At 35.1% G+C, this 26,639-nt stretch overlaps 1 protein-coding gene across 12 annotated transcripts in view; it reads right to left on the reverse strand.

Moving 5' to 3' along the window:
* The window catches only part of PCDH15 (protocadherin related 15), a 1,888,416-nt gene that overhangs the window by 499,388 nt on the left and 1,362,389 nt on the right, over positions 1-26,639 (reverse strand). For 11 of the 12 annotated variants that reach the window (XM_030941315.1, XM_030941316.1, XM_030941314.1 and 8 more), the window contains 2 exons: positions 15,121-15,231; positions 2,825-2,995 (listed from right to left, as the gene is read on the reverse strand). In XM_030941315.1, coding sequence (XP_030797175.1) covers positions 2,825-2,995; positions 15,121-15,231 — 282 coding nt within the window. The remainder of the gene's footprint in view (positions 1-2,824; positions 2,996-15,120; positions 15,232-26,639) is intronic. The other variant, XM_030941312.1, reaches the window with a different exon arrangement.

Raw genomic sequence — 26,639 nt, forward strand, 5'->3', positions numbered from 1 at the left:
CTTGAATCTTACACATGTTTAAATTTCATGTGCAAAAAATGATTAGTCATAGAGCAAGCCCACCCTCTTGTAGAAGTTTTTAAAAATGTTAATGCCAGCCTAATATACTTTAACCTTACATGTTTAAGTTTCATGCACAAACAATGATTAGTCATGGAGCAAACTCACCCTCTTGTAGATATTTTAAAAGATAAATAAAAACGAAACTTTAAAAAAAAAAAAAGAGTTATATTTTAGGTTCAGGGGTCCATACACAGGTTTGTTACACAGGTGAACTCATATCATGTTGTACAGATTAGTTCGTCACCCAATGAGTAAGCCCAGTACCCAAAAGTCATCTTTTCTGCTCCTCTGTCTCCTCCCACCCTCCAACCTCAGATAGACCTCAGTGTCTGTTGTTCCTTTCCTTCTGCTCATGAGTTCTCATCATTCAGCTCCCACTTACATGTGAGAATACATGGTATTTGGTTTTCTGTTCCTGTGTTAGTTTGCTAAGGAAATTAGCCTCCCACTCCATCTATGTCCCTGCAAAGACATGATCTCATTATTTTTATAGCCGTATAATATTCCATGTGGTATATGTACATCATTTTCTTTATCCAATCTGTCATTCGTGGACATTTAGATTGACTCCGTGTCTTTGCTATTGTGAATAGTGTTGCAATGAACATTCATGTGCATGTGTCTTTATGGCAGAATGATTTATATTCCTCTGGGTATATTCCCAGTAATAAGACTGCTGGGTATATTCCCAGTAATAGGACTCCTTTTAGCTCTTTGAGAAATTGCCACACTGCTTTCCACATGGCTGAACTAATTTACACTCCCACAAACAGTGTGTAATTGTTCCCCTTTCTCTGCAACCTTGCCAGCATCTGTTATTTTTTGACTTTTTAATAATAGTCATTTTGACTGACTGTGCAATGGTTTCTCAGTGTGGTTTTGATTTGCATTTCTCTAATGATTAGTGATGTTTAACTGTTTTTCATTGTTTTATTGGCCACATGTATGTATTCTTTTGAAAAGTGTTCATGTCCAAAAAAACCACTTTTTAATGTTTTTATTTAATTATTATAAATTTAAATTCCTCATAGATGCTGGATATTAGACCTCTGTCAGATGCATAGTTTGCAAATATTTTCTCCCATTCTGTAGGTGGTCTGTTCACTCTGTTGACAGTTTAGTTAGCTGTGCAGAAGCTCTTAAGTTTACTTAGATCCCATTTGTCAATTTTTGCTTTTGTTGCAATTGCTTTTGCTGTCTTTGTTACAAAATCTTTGCCTGTGCCTTTGTCCTGAATGGTATTGCCTAGGTGGTCCTCCAGGGTTTTTTCTAGTTTGGAGTTTTACATTTAAGTCTTTAATCTATCTTGAATTGCTTTTTGAGTATGGTGTAAGGAGGGGGTCCAGCTTCAATCTTCATATGGTTAGCTAGTTCTCCCAGTGCCATTTACTGAATAGGAAGTCTTTTTCCCATTGCTTTTGTCAGCTTTGTCGAAGGGCAGATGGCAGTAGGTGTGCAGCCTTATAAAAATTGTATTTGTCATCATTACTTTTACCAGTTCTTTCAAAGAAAAATTTTATGTTCACCATCGTTAATAGTTGGTGGGTTGTTTTTGCTGGGATTCGACAAAATAACATAATGGCATATAACTTTAGGGAATCTACATCTATTTTGTCTAGTCAAATTCTGATTAGCCTTTTTGTCTGCAAAAGTACTTAATTTGGCTGAAAACATATTTTTTATCCAATGCACATAAGATTTATTTATTTTTCTCTCCAGCTTTTATTCATGCAGGTTAACTGGACCAGTGAACTGTGAGAAAAACCAATAGATGTATTAATATTATAACATTGGATACGCACTCTTTGGCTTTACATGTAGAAGGCATTCCTGTTCTATTCCTCAAAATCTCAAATAGAGGACCCTCAGAACTGCAGTTCTCATGTGCTTTGAGGAAAAAAAGTCAAATAGCTTCCAACAAATTCTAACACTTTGAGTCATTTTGGGAACCCAGAGAGCTGATTGCTTTCCAGGGAAATAGCAAAAATATTGGTTAAATGGTTAAATCCTAGACCACTGAATTTTTTAAAACAGAATATGTGTATACACACACACACACATACACAAATACACCTTTTAGGGGAGAAATTGATATTTTTTCCCCAGCAGGATATCCATTTGTCTTAAAATTCTTATTCTTAGGTATGTACATCAATCATCTAGGGAGGTCCAAGGTGTAAAATCCAAACCGACAGAAGTTTATAGCTCCATTAGCATTTATCAAAAATATAGGATTAAGCATAGAAAATATGTATTCATGCTTCACCTTTCTGTATCTTTACTTTAAGAGGTAAGTATTTGTATTCAGTATTTGTTAACTCCTACCTTCAAACAGCCAAACATAATCTCCAAAAACATTTCAGAATTCTACTGGGCCAAATGTGTATCCTATTGACCTGTGTGTTCTGTGACTTAGTATTGCATGTTTAAACATGAATTTAAGAAAATGCTGCAGTGGTTATTTGGAGTTTTTCAGAATGGCTAGTGAACTCCTTGGTGATTTATTGGTAAAAAATAAAAATAAAATAACCATGTTGGACTGTTGTTTCATAACATACTTTCTACCTTGTAAATTATATAATTACTCTTTGTGTTAAAAATGTATGCATACTCCCTGAAAATAGTTTTGGACGTAAATATTTTTCAATGTGCATATAGTGAGTTTTGTTATTATAAATTATATGTCTGCAAAATATTTGAACACGATCCCATTGGGTTTTAAACCATGCAAATGAAGGGAGAAAGATAAGAGCATATTTACCGGAGTTCTCAACTCAGGTATGGCAGCTTGATAAGTGAGTGGACGGCAATCACGAGTGTTTGGCACAAGGACACAAGGAAGAAACATTGGACCTAAGTCATCTCCATCCAGAACATCCACTGTGAGAGTAGTGGTGGTGGTTCGCCTCTCGTTCAGATTTTGGGCACGGTCCTGTTAGAGAGAAAAACAAACAACAGGTAGTTTATAGAAATTAGGCACAATGGCCAGGAGCAGTGGCCCACACCTGTAATCTCAGCACATTGGGAGGCCAAGGTGAATGGATCACTTGAGGTCAGGAGTTTGATACCAGCCTGGCCAACATGGTGAAACCCCGTTTCTACTAAAAATACAAACATCTGGGTGTGGTGGTGGGCATCTGTAGTCCCAGCTATTTGAGAGGCTGAGGCAGGAGAATAGTTTGAACTTGGGAAGCAGAGGTTGCAGTGAGCCAAGATCACGCCACTGCACTCCAGTCTGGGCGACAGAGTGAGACTCAGTCTCAAAAAACAACAACAAAAAAGAAATTAGGCATAATGTAGACTTAGTTTTCATTAAAAAAAGATTGATAAATTAACTTGCTTAAACCAACAGTTTTAAGTGGTGAAGCTAGGATGTAAACTGAGATCCAATTGTCATCAAAGCGACTTTCTTGAAAGTATGTTACAGTAGTTAAGCTTTTATATGTTAGGCCTTTACCTAACAGCTCACATTACTAGACAGTCTAACCATAAAGGTCACTGTCATCTTATTAGAGCACTTACTTTAGAAACGTTGTAACTGTAAATTCTTTCTCTGTGCCTCTGAGATGTGAATCTTTTATAAGCTTCTTGCCAGTTTTAAAGACCCATGTTTTTCACGACCTGTGGGCCATCTCTTTGAAATGTAATAGTCAAGGAAGAAACCCCTATTTCCCAGTTTCTGTGGGAGGGTAGGAGCCTGACTTTCTTTGGGGACTTGTTCCAATTTCTAAAACTACTTTCTGTCAGGAAAATTCAAGGAAGTTTATTTTCCTTTGGGAACACCAATTAGTAAACACACCTGACCTGTGAATCCCCCTACACCCAAGACCACTGGAGCATTTAACTTCTCTCTAGCCATTCTTTCTATTAGAGTTCAGTTCAGATCTAGTCTGTATTCTGGTCTCCTCTATTGCAATAGCTGTGAATACAGTCTTCCTTATCATTTAACTTTGTCTAGTGCAATGTTGCATTGTTACTAACTAAAATCCAAAATTTCTTCAGATTTCCCTAGTTTTTACTTAATGTCAGTTTTCTGTTTCAGGATCCCAATCAAGATACCAGTTTACATTCAGTCATAATGATTACTTAGGCTCATTTTGGCTGTGACAAGTTCTACGACTTTTGTTTTTGATGACGTTAACAATTTTGAGTACTAGATATTTTGCAGAATGTCCCTTAATGGGTGTTTATCTGGTGTTTTCCTCAAGATTCAACTGGACTTACATGATTTATATAGGAAAACCACAAGTCAAGTGCTATTTTTGACACATTTATCAATAGTATATTATTAATACAACTTATCACTGTTGTTAACTTGAACCTGGTTGAGGCCATTTCTAATCAGTTTTCTCAACTATAGCATTACTCTTTCTTGTTTCCCTTTCCATTTCTTTAGAAGGAAATCACGATGGATAACACACACTTAAATAATGGGTAGTAATTGTATTAGAAATGCAAATTGTTTCTATTTATCTGAAGAACGTTTATCATAGGACAGAAGAAAATAATATTGGACCTAAGTCATTTCCATCCAGAACATCCATTGTTGAGGGTGATGGTGGTAGCATCATTCATTACACAGAATCTGGAAATGTTTTTACTTTCATAGTATTCAGTTATTATTTTGAAGAACTATTATGCTTTTCTGTATTTTTGAATTCTATTTTGTACAACATTGAAAATATACTTACATGCATGTTCATGTAGCACTATTCACAACAGACAAAAGTTGGCAAAAGCCCACATATTTATCAATGAATAAATGGATAAACAGATAGTGGCATGTACATACAATGGCATATGATTCAAGCATAAAAGGAAATGAAGTCCTGATATATACAACAACATGAATGAGACTTGAAAACATCATATTTTCAAATAAAGAAGCCAGACAAAATATAAGGTCACATATTATATGATCCATTTATATGCAATATCTGGAAACAGTAAACAAATTGGTGGCTACAGGGAGCTGGGGAGGGGATATGAGAAGCAACTGCATGAGTGGTGCCAGATCTTTTTGGAGTGATTAAATGTTTAGGAACTGGATAGAGGTGGTGGTTGTACAATACTGTGAGTGTACCAAATGCCATTGAATTGTTCACTTTAAAATGGCTAATCTTATTTTGCTTATTTATGTTAAATATTTTTAAAAGTAATTATACTAACAGACCTGTATTTTATTTTATTTTGTTCATAAAATGTCTTCCTTTGTGACAGTTCCCAGACATTAATATTTGCTTTCCAATTTAAAAAAAAAATCCCTCTTCTTAAGCTTGGTTAATAGTAGATTTTAGTTAAACTCATTCCCAATCTGGTTGCTCAAAAAAAGTTGTAAAGCAATGCTTGAGGGTAAAGTTTTAGGAAGTACAAATTTCTACTGGTGGAATTTTGTAAGTACAACCTTGTCTAGAATGCAATAAATTTGTGGTCCCAGGATTCTTTGATATTTTGATACAGTATAAGATAGACTGTGACAAAATTATAGTTAAAAAAACACAAAATGTTTAAATTTTGAAAGTTTTGGGACTCACTCAGATCCCTAGATGCACTATAAAGATTATTTAAAACTAAAGACATTTGAGATTCAACGAAGAGAAAGGAGTCTTTTCTGAACTTCTTTTATGGCACTAAAAGCAGATACTTGTGGGAGTGAGGCTGCCATGAATTCCCTCTCCCAAGAAAGTTTATGAAAATGAAGAAAAAACAAGGAAGTCTATTCTTACCTACATAAACATGATTACAAGCTATTTTAATCTCCCATTTGTTCTCCTAGAAACCTAGTTTTTCTTCCCTTAGAAGCCTCCTCCCTCTCACTATGTTAAATATGTACACCTTCTTCTTTAGCTGTTTCAGGAAATGTCGATGTGCACTCCCATACGTATATCAACCTCTAGGCCAGTTGAAAAGTAGAGTAGGAGCAACATGTGGCATGTGAGATAATTTTGATGGTTCACAAATGAACTTTCTAAATTATTTTTAAGATGTATGAATTTTGAACATGTAGAAAAACCTTAATTCAAAATAAATGTATGTGTATATTTTAAATTTTAGAAAAATTCAACTAGCTCATCAAACTTGCCACTTTTTAAATACTGATCTTTTATTTAATTGGGTTATAGCTATAACTACAATATATGAATTAATAGATAAATGATGTAATGATTTGTTCAGTCGGCATATCCTGAGTAGCTTCCAAGGGGCAGACTCCAATACCCTGCTTCTGACGGTCTTAAAAAATGATGAGGACATATTTCCTCAGTCCATTATTAAGAGAGTAATTTAATACTGAAAATTACTAATATTAAGATAATGTGACCTCATAAAGATTAGTAGGTTATATTTTCACATATATTTCCCTTTGTGTTTCATCATCCAGTGTTTTAAATTATTAAGTAATCTCATCTTCCACATTTCCCTTAAAGTTATATTAAAGTTTATGAACTAAAACAACTCTTTTAATTTCTAAAAATATATATATATATGAAAACTGAAAGCTTCTTTAATAGGTTTGGTAAACTTGTTACATGTTTTAATGATTTTTATGTTTGACATTTTCTTCTCAACAACATAAATAAGTTAATAAAATGACATTTAATATGTATTTGTAAATTTACTTATGGCATTGGAGATAATTTTTGAAACTTTTTTTATTTATAAAATATCTATTTATGTATTTATTTTAGAAATGAGAATCTCGCTACATTGCTTATATTGACTTCAACCTCCTGGGCTCAAGTAATCCTCCTACCTCAGCCTCCTGAGTAGCTAGGACTATAGGTATGTGCCTGGCTTTAACCTACAATTTAAAATAATGATTGCTTATGATGAAGTCTTAAAAGATTGAATTAATCTAAATTTAATTTATAAAAATAGTAAATAGATAATAAATATTAAATATTTATAATATAGTATGTGATATATGAATGTAGAACACATATATAAACACACATATATATGCATATATACACATGCATGCATATAAATGCCAGAGGCAGTATTTCTACCCTTCCATGTCACTCAGCCTTCTTCTTTATATGTCATCACCAAATCACTATAATAAACAAATTTGAATTATTTTTACCTTATGTTTTCTTTCAGTCTGTCAGCATCAGATCTCTCACTATTATCGGCTTCTTTGGGTTATTGTTACTAGTCCATAGAATAGATACTGGTGTGTTAAAGATAGTGTATTTACAGGAAGTATATACCAAAATACATAATTGGAGTCCTTTCTTATATTGGGGAAAGATATTGCTTACAAAGTGTTGAGCTCTAAAATTTGTATTTTTAAATGAGAAATAAAAATAATCCTGGCAAAACTATTGTGACCAGAGATGTAGCAACAAAATCTACCAACAGTTTCCACACGTGGGAATTCTCCCACATTTTATCACCAACACATATCACATAGGAAAATATATAAAAATATGTCTCATGCTCACTCATAACTTGTGAGTTCACAATGGTAATGCTAATTCATGATGTTCTTCTCCCAATTTGGAATCAGATTTGATCCTACAATATCCATTTAAAAAACAATCCTTCGGCAATTGAGATAAAAATCAAAACAAAAACAAAAAGCAAAAAACAAAAACCTACACTTTTGATCTTTATAGTAATACACTACTTTTCAAGGTTTTTCTGAGTAAATGAAATAACATTCTAAATTGTGAGTGGTAAAAAAATAAAAAATAACTATTTCTATAAACATTTCATATAATTTAATTATGTGTTTTCATTTATATTATGTGACTAATAGATATTAAAATCCACAAAAAAAATCTCCTTTTTTCCTTTTCCCATTTTCATCTGCATTTCTCTTCATTTCCTTTTTAAAAAATAAGAATATATTTTAACTTTAATCATTTAAAAATAATAGAATATTACATTAAGTTAGGAAACTGTGATTCTAGTTGGCAAGCAAGAATATCTTTTAAGATGTTAAACAAGTTCAACCGCTACTCTGAACAGAATTGTGCCTCCCCAACCTCAAGCTAGAAAATCTAGAGTAAATTGATATATTTCTGGAAACACATAATGTTCCAAGATTGAAAAAGAAAGCTATCGAAATCCTGAACAGATGAATATCAAGCTGTGATATTAAATTAGTAATAAAAAACTCACCAACCAAAAAAGGCCCTGGACCAGACAGATGCATAGCTCAATTCTACCAGACATACAAAAATTGACTCAAGATGAATTAAAGGTTTAAATGTAATGCCTCAAGGTATAAAAAATCCTAGAAGAAAACCTATTAAATACTCCTCTTGACATTGGCTATAGCAAGGATTTCATAATGATGATATCCTAAAAAGCAATTGCAACAAAAACAAAAACTGACAAGTGGCACCTAAAGAGCTTCTGCACACTAACACAAACTATCAATACAGTAAACAGAAAATGGAAAGAATGAGAAAAAAGGCATGCAAACTATGCATCTGACAAAAGACTAATATTTAGAATCTATAAGGAACTCAAACAATTCAACAAGCAAAAAACAAATAGCACCATTAAAATAGGGGCAAGTGACATGAACAGACACTTCTCAAAAGAAGACATACATGCAGCCAACAAAAATTAAAACATGTTCATCAGCATTTATCATCAGGGAAATGCAAATCAAAACCATAATGAGATATCATCTCATACCAGTTAGAATGGCTATTATTAAAAAGTCAAAAAATTACATATACTGGTGAGGCTGCAGAGAAAAGGAAATGGTTATATGCTGTTGGTGGTCATGTAAATTATTTCAGCCATTGTGGAAAGCAGTTTGAAGATTTCTCAAAGAATTTAAAATCAAGCTACCATTCAACCCACCAACCCCATTACTGGGTCTATACACAAAGTGCATTCTACCAAAAAGACACATGCATGTCTACATTAATTGCCATGCTACTCACAATAGCAAAAAAACACGGAAGCAACCTAGGTGCTCATCAATAGTGGATTGGATAAAGAAACTGGGGTGCATTTGCACCATGTAATACTACACAGTCATAGAAAAGAATGAAACGATGTCCTTTGAAGCAACATGGATGAAGTTGGAGGCCATAATCCTAAGTGAATTAATGCAGGAACAGAAAACCAAACACTACATAATATCAGTTTTCAATGGGAGCTAAACACTGAGTCCCCGGGGAAATAAACCTGGGAACAATAGACTGTGAACTACTGGGGCAAGGAGAGAGAATGGGTCAAAAAACTACCCATTGAGTGCTATGCTGACTACCTGAGTGCAATATACCGATGTAACAAACCTGCATATGTACTCCCTGTGCTTAAAATAACAGTTGAGGAAAAAAATAATGCTTCTATGAACATTAACCAGAGGAAGTTGGGTATTCTGTTCTCTTGAAAACATTTTTTTGTTTGAGATATTTGCCTAATATTTCTTATTTTTTAGGCAAACCAGTAGACAAAATTGTACCATCATTTATAGCCCCAAATGCCTATGTATCTTTAGTAGTCAAACACTCAATAAACATTAGTTCCCATAAACCATCACCTACTATCCTCCTATTTCACTCTCACTCCTCAGAAAATGCCCAAGAAACTTGCAGAGTTAAAACAATGGGGTTACAATTAACACTAATTCCACACATCAGTAGGAAGCAGATGTGAGGGAAGGTCAGGGTAGGGGCTATTTCTGAAAAGTTGTTTACAAGGTTGCAATATAAAATAGAGAAAATGAATTTTACATAAACAAACACATATGCTTGCAATGCTTACACCTTCTCTTTGAATATTTCTGTCCATAAAGATAAAAAATTGAGCTAATAAAGAAATAGTAATACTATAATTTTAGGAATTATATCTTGTTAGGAAAGATAGCTAGCAACCCTTCTCTAGATTTTGCTATTTGAGAAATATACAACACCTTTGCTATTCATAAAATAATTTAGAAATTATAAATCATTCTTGTCATGATTCTAACAAATACAGGCCGGGCTCAGTGGCTCATGCCTGTAATCCCAGCACTTCAGGAGGCCAAGGTGGGCTGTTCACTTGAAGTTGTCAAGAGTTTCAGACCACCCTGGCCAGCAGAGTGAAACCCCATTTCTACTAAAAATACAAAAAAATTGGCTGGAAGTGGTGGCACATGCCTGTAATCCCAACCACTCGGGAGGCTGAGTTAGGAGAATCATGAACATGGGAGGCAAAGGTTGCAGTGAGCCAAGATCGCCCCACTGCACTCTAGCCTGGGTGACAGAGCAAAACTCCATCTCAAAATAAATAAATAAATTATAAAATAATTAATTAAATATAAACTTTTTCTTTCTGGTAATTAAGAAGTTTTGATTACCAAAGTGTTCTTAATATTTAACTCATTATAACAATAATATGAAAGAGAGTTTGCTTTGAAGAAAAATGATATGTAAAGAGATTATTTTGATTCTATGTGAATTAGGGTAACATATCAAAGTTGAGGTTTATAGTAATATGTAGTAAATTTCAACAAAAAGAAAACCCATTGATCTTTCATCACTCTATTTTCTAGATCTACCCCCCAAAATTTTTATCTGGAATTAATCCTTACTTCATTATGTATACATATTTGAAGCCAATAGCATGGGCGACGATATTGCAAATATTCTCAAAAAAGATGTAACAGGGTTTTCTAACATGGGTCAGTCAAAACTCAATTACCTTAATTACAAATCATAATATGTAAACACGGATAAAAAGAAACCTCCAAACTACATGTAATTTGAAGGATTCTCTTTGGAAATCAAATATTTTTACCATAAGCAAAACCAGATCAAAGCTGAGTAATGTTCAATAATTTGTCATGATACCTGTAATTATTCTTTTAGAGGCCATATACTTTAAAGTCAAAATTGATTGCTCATATTTGAACTCTCCTTATGACTTCAAGATAATATATTGGTGTTTAATGTACATGGCTTACATTGTGCATACCACCAATACAATATAAAAAATTGCTGCCAAGTGCAGTGGCTCACGCCTGTAATTCCAACAGTTTGGGAGGCTGAGACGGGTGAACTGCTTGAGGCCATGAGTTTGAGACAAGCCTGACCAACATGTTGAAACCCTGTCTCTACTAAACATCCAAAAATTAGCTGGGTGTGGTGGCGTGCATCTGTAATCCCAGCTAGTCAGAAGGCTGAGGCACGAGGATAGCTTGAACATGGGAGGCTGAGGTTGCAGTAAGCCGAGATCATGCCAGTGCACTCTAGCCTGGGTGACAGCAATACTCTCCTCCCCAGCCCCCAAAAATATCCAGGTGTGGTGTTATGCTTGTGATTCCAGCTAGTTGCGAGGCTGAGGCATGAGAATCACTTAAACCCCAGAGGCGGAGGTTGCAGTGAGCTGAGATAGTACCACTGTACTTCAGCCTGGGTGATAGAGCAAGACTCTGTCTCAAAATAAATAAATAAATAAACAAATAAGATAAATGCTAAAAAAATGGAGAGACATTTTAGATATATGGATATCATTATCATATACAAAGATACGTTAGACTTATGTTACTATTGGTATATACAAAACAGTTAATGATTAACAACCAGCTATTATATAAGCAGCCCTGATTTGTAACACTGGCACTTTTCATACTGTAAATGCGCCCACCATGGCTGTGAATGTGAGATCACTGAACTCAGAGCTTGGAAGAGAAACCCACAATTGGTCTTCAAGCAAGTCTCAGCTGACTTTCCATCTCCAACAACCCACGGTTTTAAGTTATAGATTTAAAATGTGGTAGAAATGAGCATCCTTCTTTATCATTTGTGGAAATGTGATGTGTCACAACACTTTGAAAAATAATATAGCATTATCTACTAAGATTAAAAAGTATGTGAATATATATATGTGCAAATACATATACACATATATATACATACATATAATTTTCTCACAGCAATTCCATTTTTCATTACTGATTTTTAAACAGTACAGTACAGTTATTTTAGTGATTTATGTAATACTGTAATAATGTCTCAATATATTTCAAGCATTAGTCTAAGTACTTTTTTGTTTGCTAACTTGATAATTGTAACCAGAACAATGTGGTATGTTTTATTAATATACCCATTTTACTGGTTAGGAAATTAACATACAAAATATGCTCTGAATCACACAGCTAGTAAATGACTGAACTGAGATTTGAACTCGGGTGACATAATTCACTATACTCACTGCCTCTCATGAGCATCATGAGGGTAAATATCAATTTGGTGCCAAAAACAAATGAACAAACAAACAAAAACAGAGTATAGTTAAATCAATAGTGATCCATTATTATTATCTTACATTATGTAGCTATTAAAATTATTCTTAAAACTTTTAAAAACACTTAAAATGTTAAAACCTTCTATATTTAACATTTCGTTTTGTACTGTATGACTTAAGTTTGTAACAAAAACTGTTACTGAATTTAAATTCAAATGTTAATTCGACTCTTCCTAATGCTATTCCTTCCTTTTGATGATTCACATATGTACTTCTGTTTTATAATTTTATCCCTGAAGTGCTAAAAACTCGTCACTCCCTCAGTGACGAGTAGTCCATCATGCTGGATAGAAATTGTTCCAGATGTCTTTACAAATATTTTAAAACTAGATACCAATTCAGAATATTTCACTTTGCATTTCTATTAAAAAATTACCTATTTTTAATTGCATAACTTAAAAAAACAGCTTACAAATAGCTTCCATAGCAATCTGACTTTATAAAAAAGACATTGTCCCTTTTCTTCACATCTTCAGTTAAACAGAAAAAAGAACTTTCTGTGTTTTTTTAGGAAGTCTGAGTGGCCTTCCCTAATACATTTTGCTTTTTCCATATCCACAGTTTTCACTCTGGTCTATGTCACATGACATTAAAATATATATACACATATACAGACACACACATAATACATATAACATATTATAATAAATAATTATAATATATACAATAATAAATTATTTTTAAAATCTGCAGAAATGTAAATAAAAGCTTATAAACTTAGCTTCAAAAATTAGATCTACATGTCTATCTACATATTTCTAGCTAAATATCCCTAAATATATATCTATTTAGGTATCTATCTATACACATACACATTCTGTGTCAGGTGATATATCTCTAAGAAAGGCAAGAAAATGACAAGTTTGTGACACATTTTTTCTTGTTAACTTCTTGAGAACAGCTGATTGAGGTTATTTTCCTTTTAGCCTCCCCTGCTATCTCTCTGTTCTGCTGTATGAGCAAGATTACAGTGCTTAGGAGTCATTAAAAGCACAGGACGGTTTCAGAGTCTAGATGCTTTAAAAAACAAAAGGCTATTATTTTTTTAGAACAGCTTTAGGTTTATAGAAAAACTGAGAGGAAGGTATATACACCAATGTCTCCACACATGCACATCCTCCCCACTTAGCAACATCCCTAATCAAAGTTGTACATTGGCTACAACTGATGAATCTACATTGAATGATAATAATCACTGAAGTTCATCCTTTACTTTAAAGATCACTCTTGGTGCTGTACATTCTATGGGAATGGAAAAATGTATAATGATATCTATCCAATTTTGTGGTATTATCCAGAGTATTTTTACTGACATGAAAATATTTTGTGATCCTTCTATTAATCCCTTTCAACCTGCCTTTACCACCATATCCCTGACATCCACTGATCTTTACACCATTTCCCTAGCTTTGTTTTTACCAGAATATTATATATTGGAATCATCCAGTATGCAGCCTTTTCTTAATGGTTTGTTTTGTTTATAAATACGCATTCAAGATTTCTCCATACTTTTTATATCTTTATAGCTCATTTCTTAACTGTTATTTCAAAAACGTAAGCTTGTCACTTAATATGGGACTTTTTCTATGACCTTTCCTTCTAGCTTTTTTCTCAAGTGGTACTCCCATTCTTCTTACTAAGAAAAGAAAAATGTTATCGGGTCATCTGTGTGTCCAGTCTCAGGATATGAACTATACATAGTATAATTCAGAAGTGAATACCGCATTCCCCTTTGACACATATGGACTTCCTCAACTTTCCTTCCTATCATGCTGACTCAGGTGATACAAGTCTAGAAGGAGATGGGTGGGAGAGAACTCTGAAGAGAGTATCTTCCCAGATAAAAGAAGAAAGGATCAATAAACATAAAAAGAAAATCTAGTTTTACTAACCTTTCTGCCTGCTACATTCAGACTTGAAATGCAGTTGTGACTCTTAATGGCCATGGTATACAACTAGCTCCCAGCTGATAAGGTATTGGTAAAATAACCACATTTCAGAGAAGAGAGAAGTATAAGGAGGGAAGGAACCTAAGTCCCTGGTGATATAATTGAATTGTCAAGCCAAACACTGAGCCACATAATTCCAGAAATTTTATTACATTTCCACTAATAATAACTACAATAAATGTCTATGTTTTATAAGCATATAAGCATGTCTATGTTATATAAGCATATAAGGATATCTATGTTGTATAAGCATATAAAGCATGTCTGTGTTTTATAAGTATATGTTTAGATGTTCTGTTATTGTTATCTATACACATTAGCATAAATTTCAGTTATGGGGATATTAGCTGATATCTAGTGAACAATTACTCAATAAATGATAGCCACGAGGAAAAACACGACCAATTAGGCATTCATTCTTTGCCTTTAGTGTACCTTAGAATCCCCTGAAGAGCTAACTAAAAATGCAGATATTCCACTTACATCATCTGAGATTTTCATTCAGAACATCTGAGGTGGGGTCCAGAAATACGTATGTTTAATACGTGTGATTCTGCTGCAGTTATTTGCTGGATCCTACTTTGAAAACATACTTCAGAATGGGCTAAAAATTACTGGATCATGGTTAATATATATGAATAATTTAGAGTTCAAATAATATAGTGAATAAAAACAACCTATTCTATCCCTTTCCCCATCTATGAGAATATTATATATAAACACCTAGGGCAAGAGTGTCCTGATGAAGAAGTGAATGACACAGAGCACTCCAAGACTATCTGACACATTTTGGATGAGTTTCTTACTTCATAAATTTACAGAAGAAATTTAAAAGAAATTGAATACTCACATTAGCTTGGATTATGACAAAGTAGCGAGTCTTATCTTCATAGTTGAGTCTCTTCCTTAACACTACATTTCCAGTCAACATTAGGGGAATTTCAAAGGTGTCATTGGATGTCTGCAAATATTAAAAATACAGACTTCAGATTATTTGAATGTAAGATAAATTAATAACTCAATATTTTAGTTTAATCCTCTTGGAAGTTACAGATGGCATGCTTATCATCTGAAAACAGAATGACTATAAACTTCAGAGTCAATATTGTTGTCATATTTCCAAACATTTAATTTTGATCAATAGGTTTCCCCAGAGTCCTTTGGTAATAATAACCAGAAAATTTGTTTCTTATCATAGTTTTTAATACATTATTAGTATTATTCATCAACAGTCTTGGAATAGTTCTAAATCAAGGTCCAGGTATCTGAAAAACTTCCCTGTTACCATATTATCTTTTCACTGCGGTTGTTGTCATCATTGATATCCATTCTGTATTTTAAGTATTATCAGGCATTAAATTTAAAAAAAAACACAGTTACGAGTCACTTAATGATGAGGTACATTCTGAGAAATGTGTTGTTAGCTGATTTTTATCATTGCGTGAACATTATAGAGTGTAGTTTCACAAACCTAAAATAGTCTACTACATACTAGGGCAGGTGATATAGCCTATGGCTCCTAGGCTACAAACTTGTACAGCATGTCACTGTACTGAATGCTATAGGCAACTGTAACACACAGGTCACTATTTTCTGTATAAATGTAATCTAAACATAAAAAAGTTACAGTAGGAATACAACATTATAATTTTATGAGACCACCATTTGCTACGTGGTATGTCATTGACCAAAATGTCATTACGCAGAGCACGACTGCACGAACTTGAATCAGTTCGTTATTGTGAAAAAAAAAAAAAAATCCAGGTTATATATTAATTTTTTCTTTCAGGTTCCACAACTTCTGCTCATTAGTTAAGTTCACTGCCCTGTCTAGGATTGAGTTTTTTCCTGGTAGCACGGAGGTCACAGGGCAACACTAGTGCTCTGGTAAAAGCAGCCCTCCGTTAAATGTATTCACAAGTTAAGGGACTATAATTTACAAGATAAATCTCTTATTCTTAAAAAGACCTTATGTCACTTTTGTATTTTAGTGCCATTTTAAAGAATGATGAAATTGTTTCTGGATACGTTCAATACATCAGTGCTATTTTGTTCATTGAAACTGTTTTGTGGTTGTTCAGTTGTCTTGTGCATTTGTGCTTGTGATTTTTGTTCTGGAAATCACATTGAGTAAAATATTTAGTTTGGAACTGCATTAGATTGCTGCAAAAGCAAGAGAAGGGGGAAGAGAGGGAAGGAAAAATGAGGGGAAAAGGCAAGGGGAAGGAGAAGAGAAAGGGGGAAGTGTGGAAGAAGAAAAAAAAAATCTGTGAGTGTGTGAGAGAGAGAGAGGAAGACAGAGAGAGTGTGTTTACACCCTCAACTTAGTGTAAGTGTATTCTTAAGAGTCACATAAGAAGTTAAACTCAATGAAAAAAAATTTGATTCAAATCTCCCAGCCCAGGTTCAATCAATGAAATGCGCGTAGTTTAGCCTTCCATGTCTAGAGCTGTGATCTTTCTTTCTTTCTCTCTTTGTCTCTCTGTCTGTCTCTCTTTTTCTCTGGGGTGCATAAAGACACACACACACTGCACATTTTGCAGAATTAATATATATTTTTAAATGATTTATTCTGTGCTCCTCACGTAATGGGCCTTGCAAATCTTTCTTGGATGCAGTTATTTAAAAGCAACAATTTAAAATATAAATACAGAAAATGAAGATGAACAACACAATTAAAAACAGACATTTGACATTTTCCCTAATTTTTTGTCTATTCAATATTGCTTATACCTATGAGTGGGGCTGGCAATTATGACAGACAAATGTAAAAATGATTGAATCTAAATATGTAAGTTGAATATGGGCAAAACCTTGGTTAATAATTGCTATTTACACTGTTAAACGTATCCTAATGTGTTGTTATGAGGTTATTACATTTTAGTGACTCAATAATATAGAAATATATATCAGTTTCTAGCACAAATATGGAAGATACTGTGGTCTTAACACAAAACTATCTCATCTCTGGACTCAGAATTCCAAATTAGTTCACATATCCGGTGACATTGTGCCTCAGAGGAGGCTATGTCTCTAAATGAGATGAGTCTTGAATAGTCTAGCTTAAAAACAATTCCATTCATTGTAATTCCATTCTGTTTTACCAGGAATCATTTTGCAGATGTACATGTGATTCCATTTTGAGTAATTTAAAAAAATATATCTTAATTGCAAAGATAGAGAGAAGCTAAAAATCCCTTTTCAAGTTATAGAAGTTTCTGTCAGGATATAAAATTTAGAACTTCAGCAGTTCTAAACAGATTTGGGGACTATTGATAAAATTAATTATGGAGAAATAGCTAATATGCTAGTGAGAGCAGAGCATAAAAAAAAAAAGAGCCTGGATCTGTGTTGTCTTTGCGTTGCTGAGAAAATCTTGATATTACCCCATCTCTGAAAAACATATTGTGATAGATAATAAATTATCTTTTTGTTTAAATATTTAATTTAGTTTTTTGCATATATATGTTATATATATAATATGTATGTATATATGTTTTATATACATATATAGAGAGAGAGAGTACAATTTCTGCAGTCGAAAGCACTTTGATACATGATTATTCCTGTCTCTATGGCTTTACACTGTAGGCCTCTCTCTTCTCCAAACAGGCCATGGCTCTTCACACCTGATATTTGGTCTTATTTTTCTCTTGCTTAAATATCTCATCACTTATTTCTCTGTGTACTAATCTTTGCAAACTTTACTCAGTGAAACCTTTTAAATGTAATTTAGACTTAAGTCTTTGATGTGATCTCACATTGTTTTTTCAAAAACAAAACACTTATTTGGAATCTTCTGTTTTGCTTGACAGATTCCTTAAGGGTCTCAGTCTGTGATGCAGAAATACCCATCCTTATATCTCCTGCTAAGCAACTTAATGAATCTTTGCAATATCTTTTTTGTTGTTGACAGTTTTCATTGAACGTTTATAGAATTATTAAAAATAATAGTTATTAGTGACTTTATTGATCTTCAGAGCACTGTCTTTTTTTTTTTTTTTGGAGACGGAGTCTCGCTCAGTCGCCCAGGCTGGAGTGCAGTGGCCAGATCTCACCTCACTGCAAGCTCCGCCTCCCGGGTTTACGCCATTCTCCTGCCTCAGCCTCCCGAGTAGCTGGGACTACAGGCGCCCACCACCTCGCCCTGCTAGTTTTTTGAATTTTTTAGTAGAGCCGGGGTTTCACCGTTTTAGCCAGGATGGTCTCGATCTCCTGACCTTGTGATCCACCCGTCTTGGCCTCCCAAAGTGCTGGGATTACAGGCTTGAGCCACCGCACCCGGCCCAGAGCACTTACAATTGCACTGAATTCTTATCATCTTAATCTATCCTTTAGAGATTTTATAGATTCTTAGATTTTAACTTTACTTCATTTATTTATTTATTTATTGAGACAGATGGAGTCTTGCTCTGTCACCCAGGCTGGAGTGCAGTGGCACAATCTCAGCTCACTGCAACCTCTGCCTCCTGGGTTCAAGCGATTCTCCTGCCTCAGCCTCTGAGTAGCTGGGACTACAGGCATGTGCCACCACACCTGGCTAATTTTTCAATTTTTTTTATTTTTAGTAGAGATGCGGTTTTAACATGTTGGCCAGTCTGGTCTCGAACTCCTGACCTCAAGTGATCTGCTCACCTTGCTTCCCAAAGTTCTGGGATTGCAGGTGTGAGCCACCGCCCCCAGCCTAGATTTTCATTTTATTAGCACTTGTATTCTATAAAACATAAGGATAGGATTTACTTTATGATCAATGGTGCTTCTGAAATGTTGCATATTGAAAGCCACTGCATTAAATTTAATTCATTAATTAAGCAATTATTGAGTACTCATGCTTTCTCTAAACATAGAATAATAGCAAAGAAAATTAGAAGTAAAATATATATATATATATCTTTAAGATAGTCTTTCTTTTTCCTCTAGTAAAACGAATATTGGATTAGATCAACCCTAAGTAAATGCCTTGCTTTAATGATATTTCTACAGTGTTTACCTAAAAAGTTAAAAAAAAAAAAAAAAAGGCACTTTAAGCAAGGAAAAAGTAGATTTTTTTTTTATAAATAAATACATGATAAAGCCATGAAAAATATGAAACAATACCTAGAACATTCTTAAAACTTAGAATGCACAAGAATCATAGGCATGTATCATTAGGACTGTAGATTCCTAGAATCTATTACCCCAAATTCCAGAAATTCTCGGGAATCTGCATTTTTAACAAACCTACCAGTTGATTCTGATGCAGATGATTCAGGTTTTACTTTGAGAAACCACTGTACTACATAAGTCTAAGAGTGACTGCACTCTCTCTCCTTGCTATTTATTTTTCTTTTCTTTCATTCTTAGCAATTTGTTCCACCAATGAAGCAGAAAAGTTTGAGAACAGAGCAATGCCCATTTACTTAAGCAAGCTTACATTACTAAAGCCAGGCCATTGCCCCCTTTCTGATAGTCGTGGATATTCACTTTAAAACACAAACTAACATTGGCTTTTTTGGTTGATGAGAATTTAAGTGCTGGCTACCTGTACTGTATTAATGAGAAAAATCCAATTATGGTTAAATGATTTAATACCCACAGGCCCCAAACACCTGGCCTCCATTAAGAAAGGTCCACTCACTACTTCCTGACAGTTCAGTGACAACAACTGTCAAATAAGGGATAATTCTCCATTTAGTAAAATGAGAGCATAAGGCAGTTTAAGCAATTTATCACTATCACAGATATGGGAAGCAGGGTAGGAGACAGCTGTAACATCCACGCCACACATATTCACATTCAATAACGGAGGGAGAAGGAATGCTGATGCTCTAGCAACTCTGTTTCCCAAGATGATTCCATCTCCCCAGAATCCCCTGTACTAATATGGGTCTGCACCAGTTTAGATAAAATGGCAGCTCTCTGCAAGAAGGTGTTGAATCCTACAGTTAAAGATGCTCTAGAAATGGAATATGGGGTTATTAGCACTATTTCTTCTCAGCTGATAGATTTGGTCAATCATCATTTTTAGGAAAGAGGGAAAGACTTCAGTCTTTCACACCTATGTTATAAGTATTGTTTGTAATATTCTCTTTTCAGCTGTGATGACTAGAAATTCAGTTCAAAAGAAGATAATTTTTAAAGAACACACACACACACGTATATACATTTTCTGCTGACCTAAAGACAGAGCCTTAGTACAAAAGTGCCTCAATGGGCCTGTAATTGAGAAGTGGTGGAAATTGAGATAATTAGGATTTTATATTTGTCTCTAAGAGGCTGTAAATTCTCTTATTGTTTTTTGACACTTTTTTTTTGAAATCTCTTCCCTTATCTCTGTGTCTTTTTCTGTACCTCTCTCTTCTCTCTTTGGGTTTCGCCCATTTGTTCACAATGAATATAACTGTGAGTCTGTGTTTTAGTTCCAATAAACAGCATCAATTTTGACCTTATCAATCTTTAGTCAGCCTTAAACTTGTCTCTGATTAAGCTCAGGCTACTGTGCCATCAGCTGCTTGAACATTCTATGTTATTGTCATTGTTTGTGTGTCTCCTCTAATCTAATTTCCTAAAGTAAAAAATGGAGGACTAAGTAAGGCTATGCAATTTTTGTCCACCCAAAACGGATTGGGATTTGAGCAGGCAACATTAACTTAACTCCTAAGAGAAAGTCCCAATACTCTGATCATTTTTTCTGTTTCATACTGTTAAAACATGTCCCTGACAGACAAAATGGACTCCCTATGACTAACTGAAGTAAGTTAAAAGAAAATCAACAAAACCAGGTAGCCATGCCAGGGTGACAAAGCGGTCACATACTCTGTGTTCTCAGAAAGATGTCAAAGCATCACAGTATCTTCCTTTCTACAATTGATATGGTTTTGTTGTGTCCCCATGCAAATTTCATCTTGAATTGTAGCTTCCATAATTCCCATGTGTTGTGGGAGGGACCTGGTGTGAGATCATTGAATCACGGCGTTTCCCCTATACTGTTTTTGTGGTAGTGAATAAGTATCCTGAGATCTGATACTTTTATAAGGGGATATCACTTTCACTTGACTTTAAATTCTCTCTTAGTCTGCCTCCATGTAAGACATGCCTTTCGCCTTCCACCATGATTGTGAGGCCTCCCCAGGCACATGGAACTGTGAGTCCATTAAACCTCTTTTTCTTTATACATTACCCAGTCTCATGTATGTCTTTATCGGAAGTGTGAAAAAAGACTAACAAGGAAAATTGGTACTGGCAGAGTGGGGTCCCGCTGTAAAGATATCCGAAAATGTGGAGGCAACTTTGGAACTGGGTGACAGGCAGCAGTTGGAACAGTTTGGAGGGCTCAGAAGGACAGGAAAAGGCAGGAATGTTTGGAACTTCCTAGAGACTTTCTCATTGGCTTTGATCAAAATTCTGATAATGATATGGACAATGATATCCAGAGTAAAGTGGTCTCAGATGGAGATGAGGATACTGGAGAAAAGGTGACCTTTGCTATGTTTACAAAGAGACCAAAGAGACAAAATACATCAGGGCATTTTGCCCCTGATGTAGAGATTTGTGAAACCTTGCGCTTGAGGGAGATGATTTAGGTTATTTGGTGACATAAGTTTCTAAGTAGCAAAGCATTCAAGATGTGACTTGAGTGCCATTAAAAGCATTCAGTTTTAAAAGTGAGACAGAGCATAAAAGTCCAGAAAATATGCAGCCTGATGATGCAATAGAAAATAAACACCCATTTTCTAAGGAGAAATTCAAGCCAGTTGCAGAAATTTGCATAAGTAATGAGGAACCAAATGTTAATCATGAAGACAATGGGGAAAATGTCTCCAGGGTGTGTCAGAGACATTTGTGGCAGCCCCCTCCCATCATAGGCCAGGAGGCCTAGGAGAAAAAAGTGGTTTCATGGGCCAGGTCCAGGACCCCTCTTCCGTGTACAGCCTAGGAACTCGGTGCCCTGTGTCCCAGCTGCTCCAGCCATGGCTATGAGTCAAGATATAGCTCGGGCTGTGGCTTCAGAGGGTACAAGCCCCAAGCCTTGACAGCTTTCACATGGTGTGGAGCCTATGGGTCCATAGAAGTCAAGAATTGAGGTTAGGGAACCTACACCTAGATTTCAGAGCATGTATGGAAATGCCTGAATGTCCAGATAAAAGTTTGCTGCAGGGGCAGGGCCCTCATGAAGAACCTCTGCTAGGGCAGTGTGGAAGGGAAATGTGGGGTTGAAGTCCCCACAAAGAGTTGTCACTGGCGCACTGCCTAGTGAAGCTGTGAGAAGAGGGCCACTGTCCTCCAGACCGCAGAAAGTAGATTTACCAAGAGATTGCACTGCATGCCTGGAAAAGTAGCAGACACTCGATGCCAAACTGTGAAAGCAGCCAGGAGGGAGGCTGTACCCTGCAAAGCAACGGGGGTGGAGCTGCCCAAGACCATGGGAACCCACTTCTTGCATCAGCATAACCTGGATGTGAGACGTGGTGTCAAAGAAGATCATTTTGGAGCTTTAAGATTTGACTGCCCCACTGGATTTTGGACTTGTATAGGGTCTTTGAACCCTTTGTTTTTGTCAGTTTCTCTCATTTTGAATGAATATATATATATATATATATACACACACACACATATATATATGCATACCCAATGCCTGTACCCTCATTTTACCTAGGAAGTAACTAACTTACTTTTGATTTTACAGGTTCATGTTTGTAAGGAACTTGCTTTGTCTCAGATAAGACTTTGGATTGTGAGCTTTTGAGTTAATGTTGAAATGAGTTAAGACTTTGAGGGACTGTTGGTAAGGCAAGATTGGTTTTAAAATGTGAGGACATGCGATTTGGGAGGTGCCAGGTGTACAGCAATATGATTTGACTGAATCCCCACCTAAACCTCATCTTCAACTGTAGCTCCCATAATCCCCAAGTGTTGAGGGAGGGACCTGGTGAGAGATAATTAAATCATGAGGATGGGTCTTTCCCATGCTGTTCTCATGTTAGTGAATAAGTCTCACAAGATCTGATGGTTTTATAAGCGATTTATAAGGCTCTCAATCCTCTCTTGTCTGCTGCCATGTAATACCTGTCTTTCACCTCCTGCCATGGTTGAGAGGCCTCCCAAGCCACATGGAACTGTGGGTCCATTAAACCTCTCTTTCTTTATAGATTTCCCAGTCTTAGGTATGTCTTTATCAACAGTGTGAAAACGGACTAATACAACAATGAAGCAAAAACAGATCCTGTTCTTGGTGCCAAGATAAACTGCGGCTGGAACTACCACCTTTTGCCCCCTATGCCATCCCTACACTGGCCTTTTAGCACCAACCCTTTGAAAGAAACATCTGACAGAAACTTCTGGTTTGGAGCTTGGAAATCAACCAGTCAGAGCTCACATGAATCAACCAATCAGTGTATAGAACAGTCATGACTCATCTGTTTTGACCAATCAGAATTAAGCAAGAATCTATCCTTCATTTGGATGAAGACAGCTAATTGGGAACCTGGGTGGGAACTTTAGCTATAAAACCCTAACCCTGTATTTGTTCTCTGAACTGTATCTTAGCTTGAAACCACAGGCTGTATGATATGGTTTGAAAACTGTTCACTGAAATAAAGTCTCTTTTCTCCCAATTCCTTTCCAGAGGTCTTTTGCTCACAATACAAATTTACCACTCTCCCTCAAACAAATACAAACAGATTCATGCACATTTAATGATACATTATGATTACAATGCAGTTCAACTTATTTTATTCCAGTCAACTTCTCAGGAAACTATATTTGTGCTTGGTTGGGTTTTGAAGCATATATGTTGTAAACTTAAAAGTCACAGTGTTGGTGTGAAAAGACTGAGGTTCAAAGTTTTACAAAAAGAAGGCCTTTACACCATGACTTAATTATACGTGAGTTTCCAGTAAAATTAGAATATTATGAATTTATGGAGGCATGGGAATCTCATGATATAATGTACCCTGCAAAGTATTATTAAACTACAGTAATTTTTTTTAGTAACCTACCTAGGAATAAGTAATCACTGTTTTAGCTTAACCTTAAATATTTTATTGACGTCTGAAATTTGGACTTTGACTTATATATATATATACAGAACTACTTCAGGATGGTGATTTGTTTAAAAATCGTTTGTCCTTAAAATATGGTTTTAACTTCCTGACTCAGGTAATTCAAATGCTTACACATTACAAATGAAAATTATGGCTCATATTTTCTGAATTCTCTCAAAGCTACAGGGAGTAAAACATATTACAAAAGAAGGACAATTTACTCAGGAGGACTTGATAAAAGATGTTACCACCCACTGAAACAGCACTGTAATACCTCGAAGAAAGAAGCTGCTTATTCATATTGCTTAAGTGTTTTCATTTTTTCTTTTTTCTGAGTAGTAACATTAGTTAATAGCGATGTTGTGCTGCTTCCTCAGTCCACTGGAGACTGCTACAAGGGACATGTCATCAGTCTCCTCCTCATCATTTTAGGTCAAACTTAAAATGCTGAATAAACATGCCTCCAGTCTGGCCTTAAAATAAAAAATTAAGATAAAAAAGACATGATAATTTATTGTATAAATATCTTAATCTTTCTAATAATGAGATTTAATATATCAGAATACCTATATTTAGATTTTTCCACGAAGACATATTCTCAAAAATGAAAGTTATTGCAGATCATGTGATGACAAATTCTTATCCACTTCAGAGTCTTTCTTTCATTTTTTCAAAACAATCTGATTCAAGCTTGTCCAACCCATAGCCCACCGGCTACATGGGGCCCAGGTTGGCTTTGAATGTGGCCCAACACAAACTTGTAAATGTCCTTAAAACATTATAAGATGTATTTATGATTTTTTCATTATTAGCTCATCAGCTATTATTCATGTTAGTGTAATTTATGTGTGGCCCAAGACAATTCTTTTTCTTCTAGTGTGGCTCAGGGAAGCCAAAAGATTAGATGGACACCTCTGACTTAGTTCAGTGCATTATGGACACTCTTACTTTACTTTGTATTACCATGAAGGCATTAAACAAAAAATATGTCAACAGTATTTAACAATAACTGTGATGAGTACACTACAGATTGCATAGAAATTAAATGCCCCTCATTAAAGTTCTGACAACATATATTGTCCAGTACATATTTTTACATAGTCTCTACTACCAAGTTCCAACAGATAATTCAAGTTGTACTTAATAAACAAAAGGTAACCAAATGAGAAAATGAACTTATATTATACAAAGGAAATAAGAATGTTTCTTCTTGTGAACATTAGTGGGGACTGACAAAGATTCTTTGCTTGGCCAAACTTGATCAGGCTTCTGAATCTTCTAGGCTCATCTGTATACTTCCTTATAAAATCACTTTTTAACAAAAAAAATACTAAATCATTTTAGCAAGAACACCTCTACCTTTGATAAATGATCTACCTTGATAACTCATCAGGTTTCTCATCCTGCACCACCCATTAGATGATGTCTGATCACCCTGACTTGTCTTCAGCAACAATCGTATTAGCTTGTTTTAGCCAGAATCCCCTGTATCTCTGATGTTTTCTCCTAGTAATTTTCCATCCAGTGACCCTGACCCTGCTCCTTGGCTACAAAGTCCCACTTGCCAATGCTTTATTTGTAGTTGAGCCCAATATCTCTCTCCACCTGCAAGACCTCACTGCAATGATTTCTATACTTATTGCAGTGGTCCTGAATAAGGACTTTCTTACCATGTTTAAATATATCATTAAATAATATTTTTCTTTAACAATTATCTAGAGGATTTTTACAATAAGATATTTACTAAATTATTTTTTTCTAAATACATCATCCATGAAAGGATTGGGAATGCTGCAGGAACAAACCCTTAAACTTTTATTTTTTCTTTACTCTTTGTATCTATATATCTAATATGCATCAGAAAGTGGTCTCTCTTTATTGTTGTCAACGGCTAATGAATGTTTCTCCTCAACACGTTTTTCTCTGATCATAACAACAGGGGCAGGGAATATGATTACTTGTATATTGGTTCTTTGAGTTTGCACTTCATTATTCAAAGCAAATACTTTTCTCCAGGCAAGAAAAGTACACCTCTAGCATGTATCCAAAGAGAGGAAGAACCAAACATTTTTGGTAAACAGCTCAAGTGCTTTTGTTAACAGCAGTGAATCCATATGGGTCTGTGGCAACTCGGTCCTAACTTCAGAAGAAAGAATGTGATTTGGGGAAGAAGTAAGTTTAAGGCAGAGGGAGAGATTGAGGTGAGTTTTAGAGCAGGAGTGAGAGCTTATTAAAAAGTTTTAGAGCAGGAATGAAAGCAAGCAAAATACTCTTGGAAGATGGCTAAGTGGGTGACTTGAAACATCAAAGAGCCCTGTTCATCCCTTCACTGAGGGTTTTCTACATT

The sequence above is a fragment of the Rhinopithecus roxellana genome, chromosome 11 (genome assembly GCF_007565055.1).
Source record: "Rhinopithecus roxellana isolate Shanxi Qingling chromosome 11, ASM756505v1, whole genome shotgun sequence".
In the NCBI taxonomy this organism is placed as follows: domain Eukaryota; kingdom Metazoa; phylum Chordata; class Mammalia; order Primates; family Cercopithecidae; genus Rhinopithecus; species Rhinopithecus roxellana.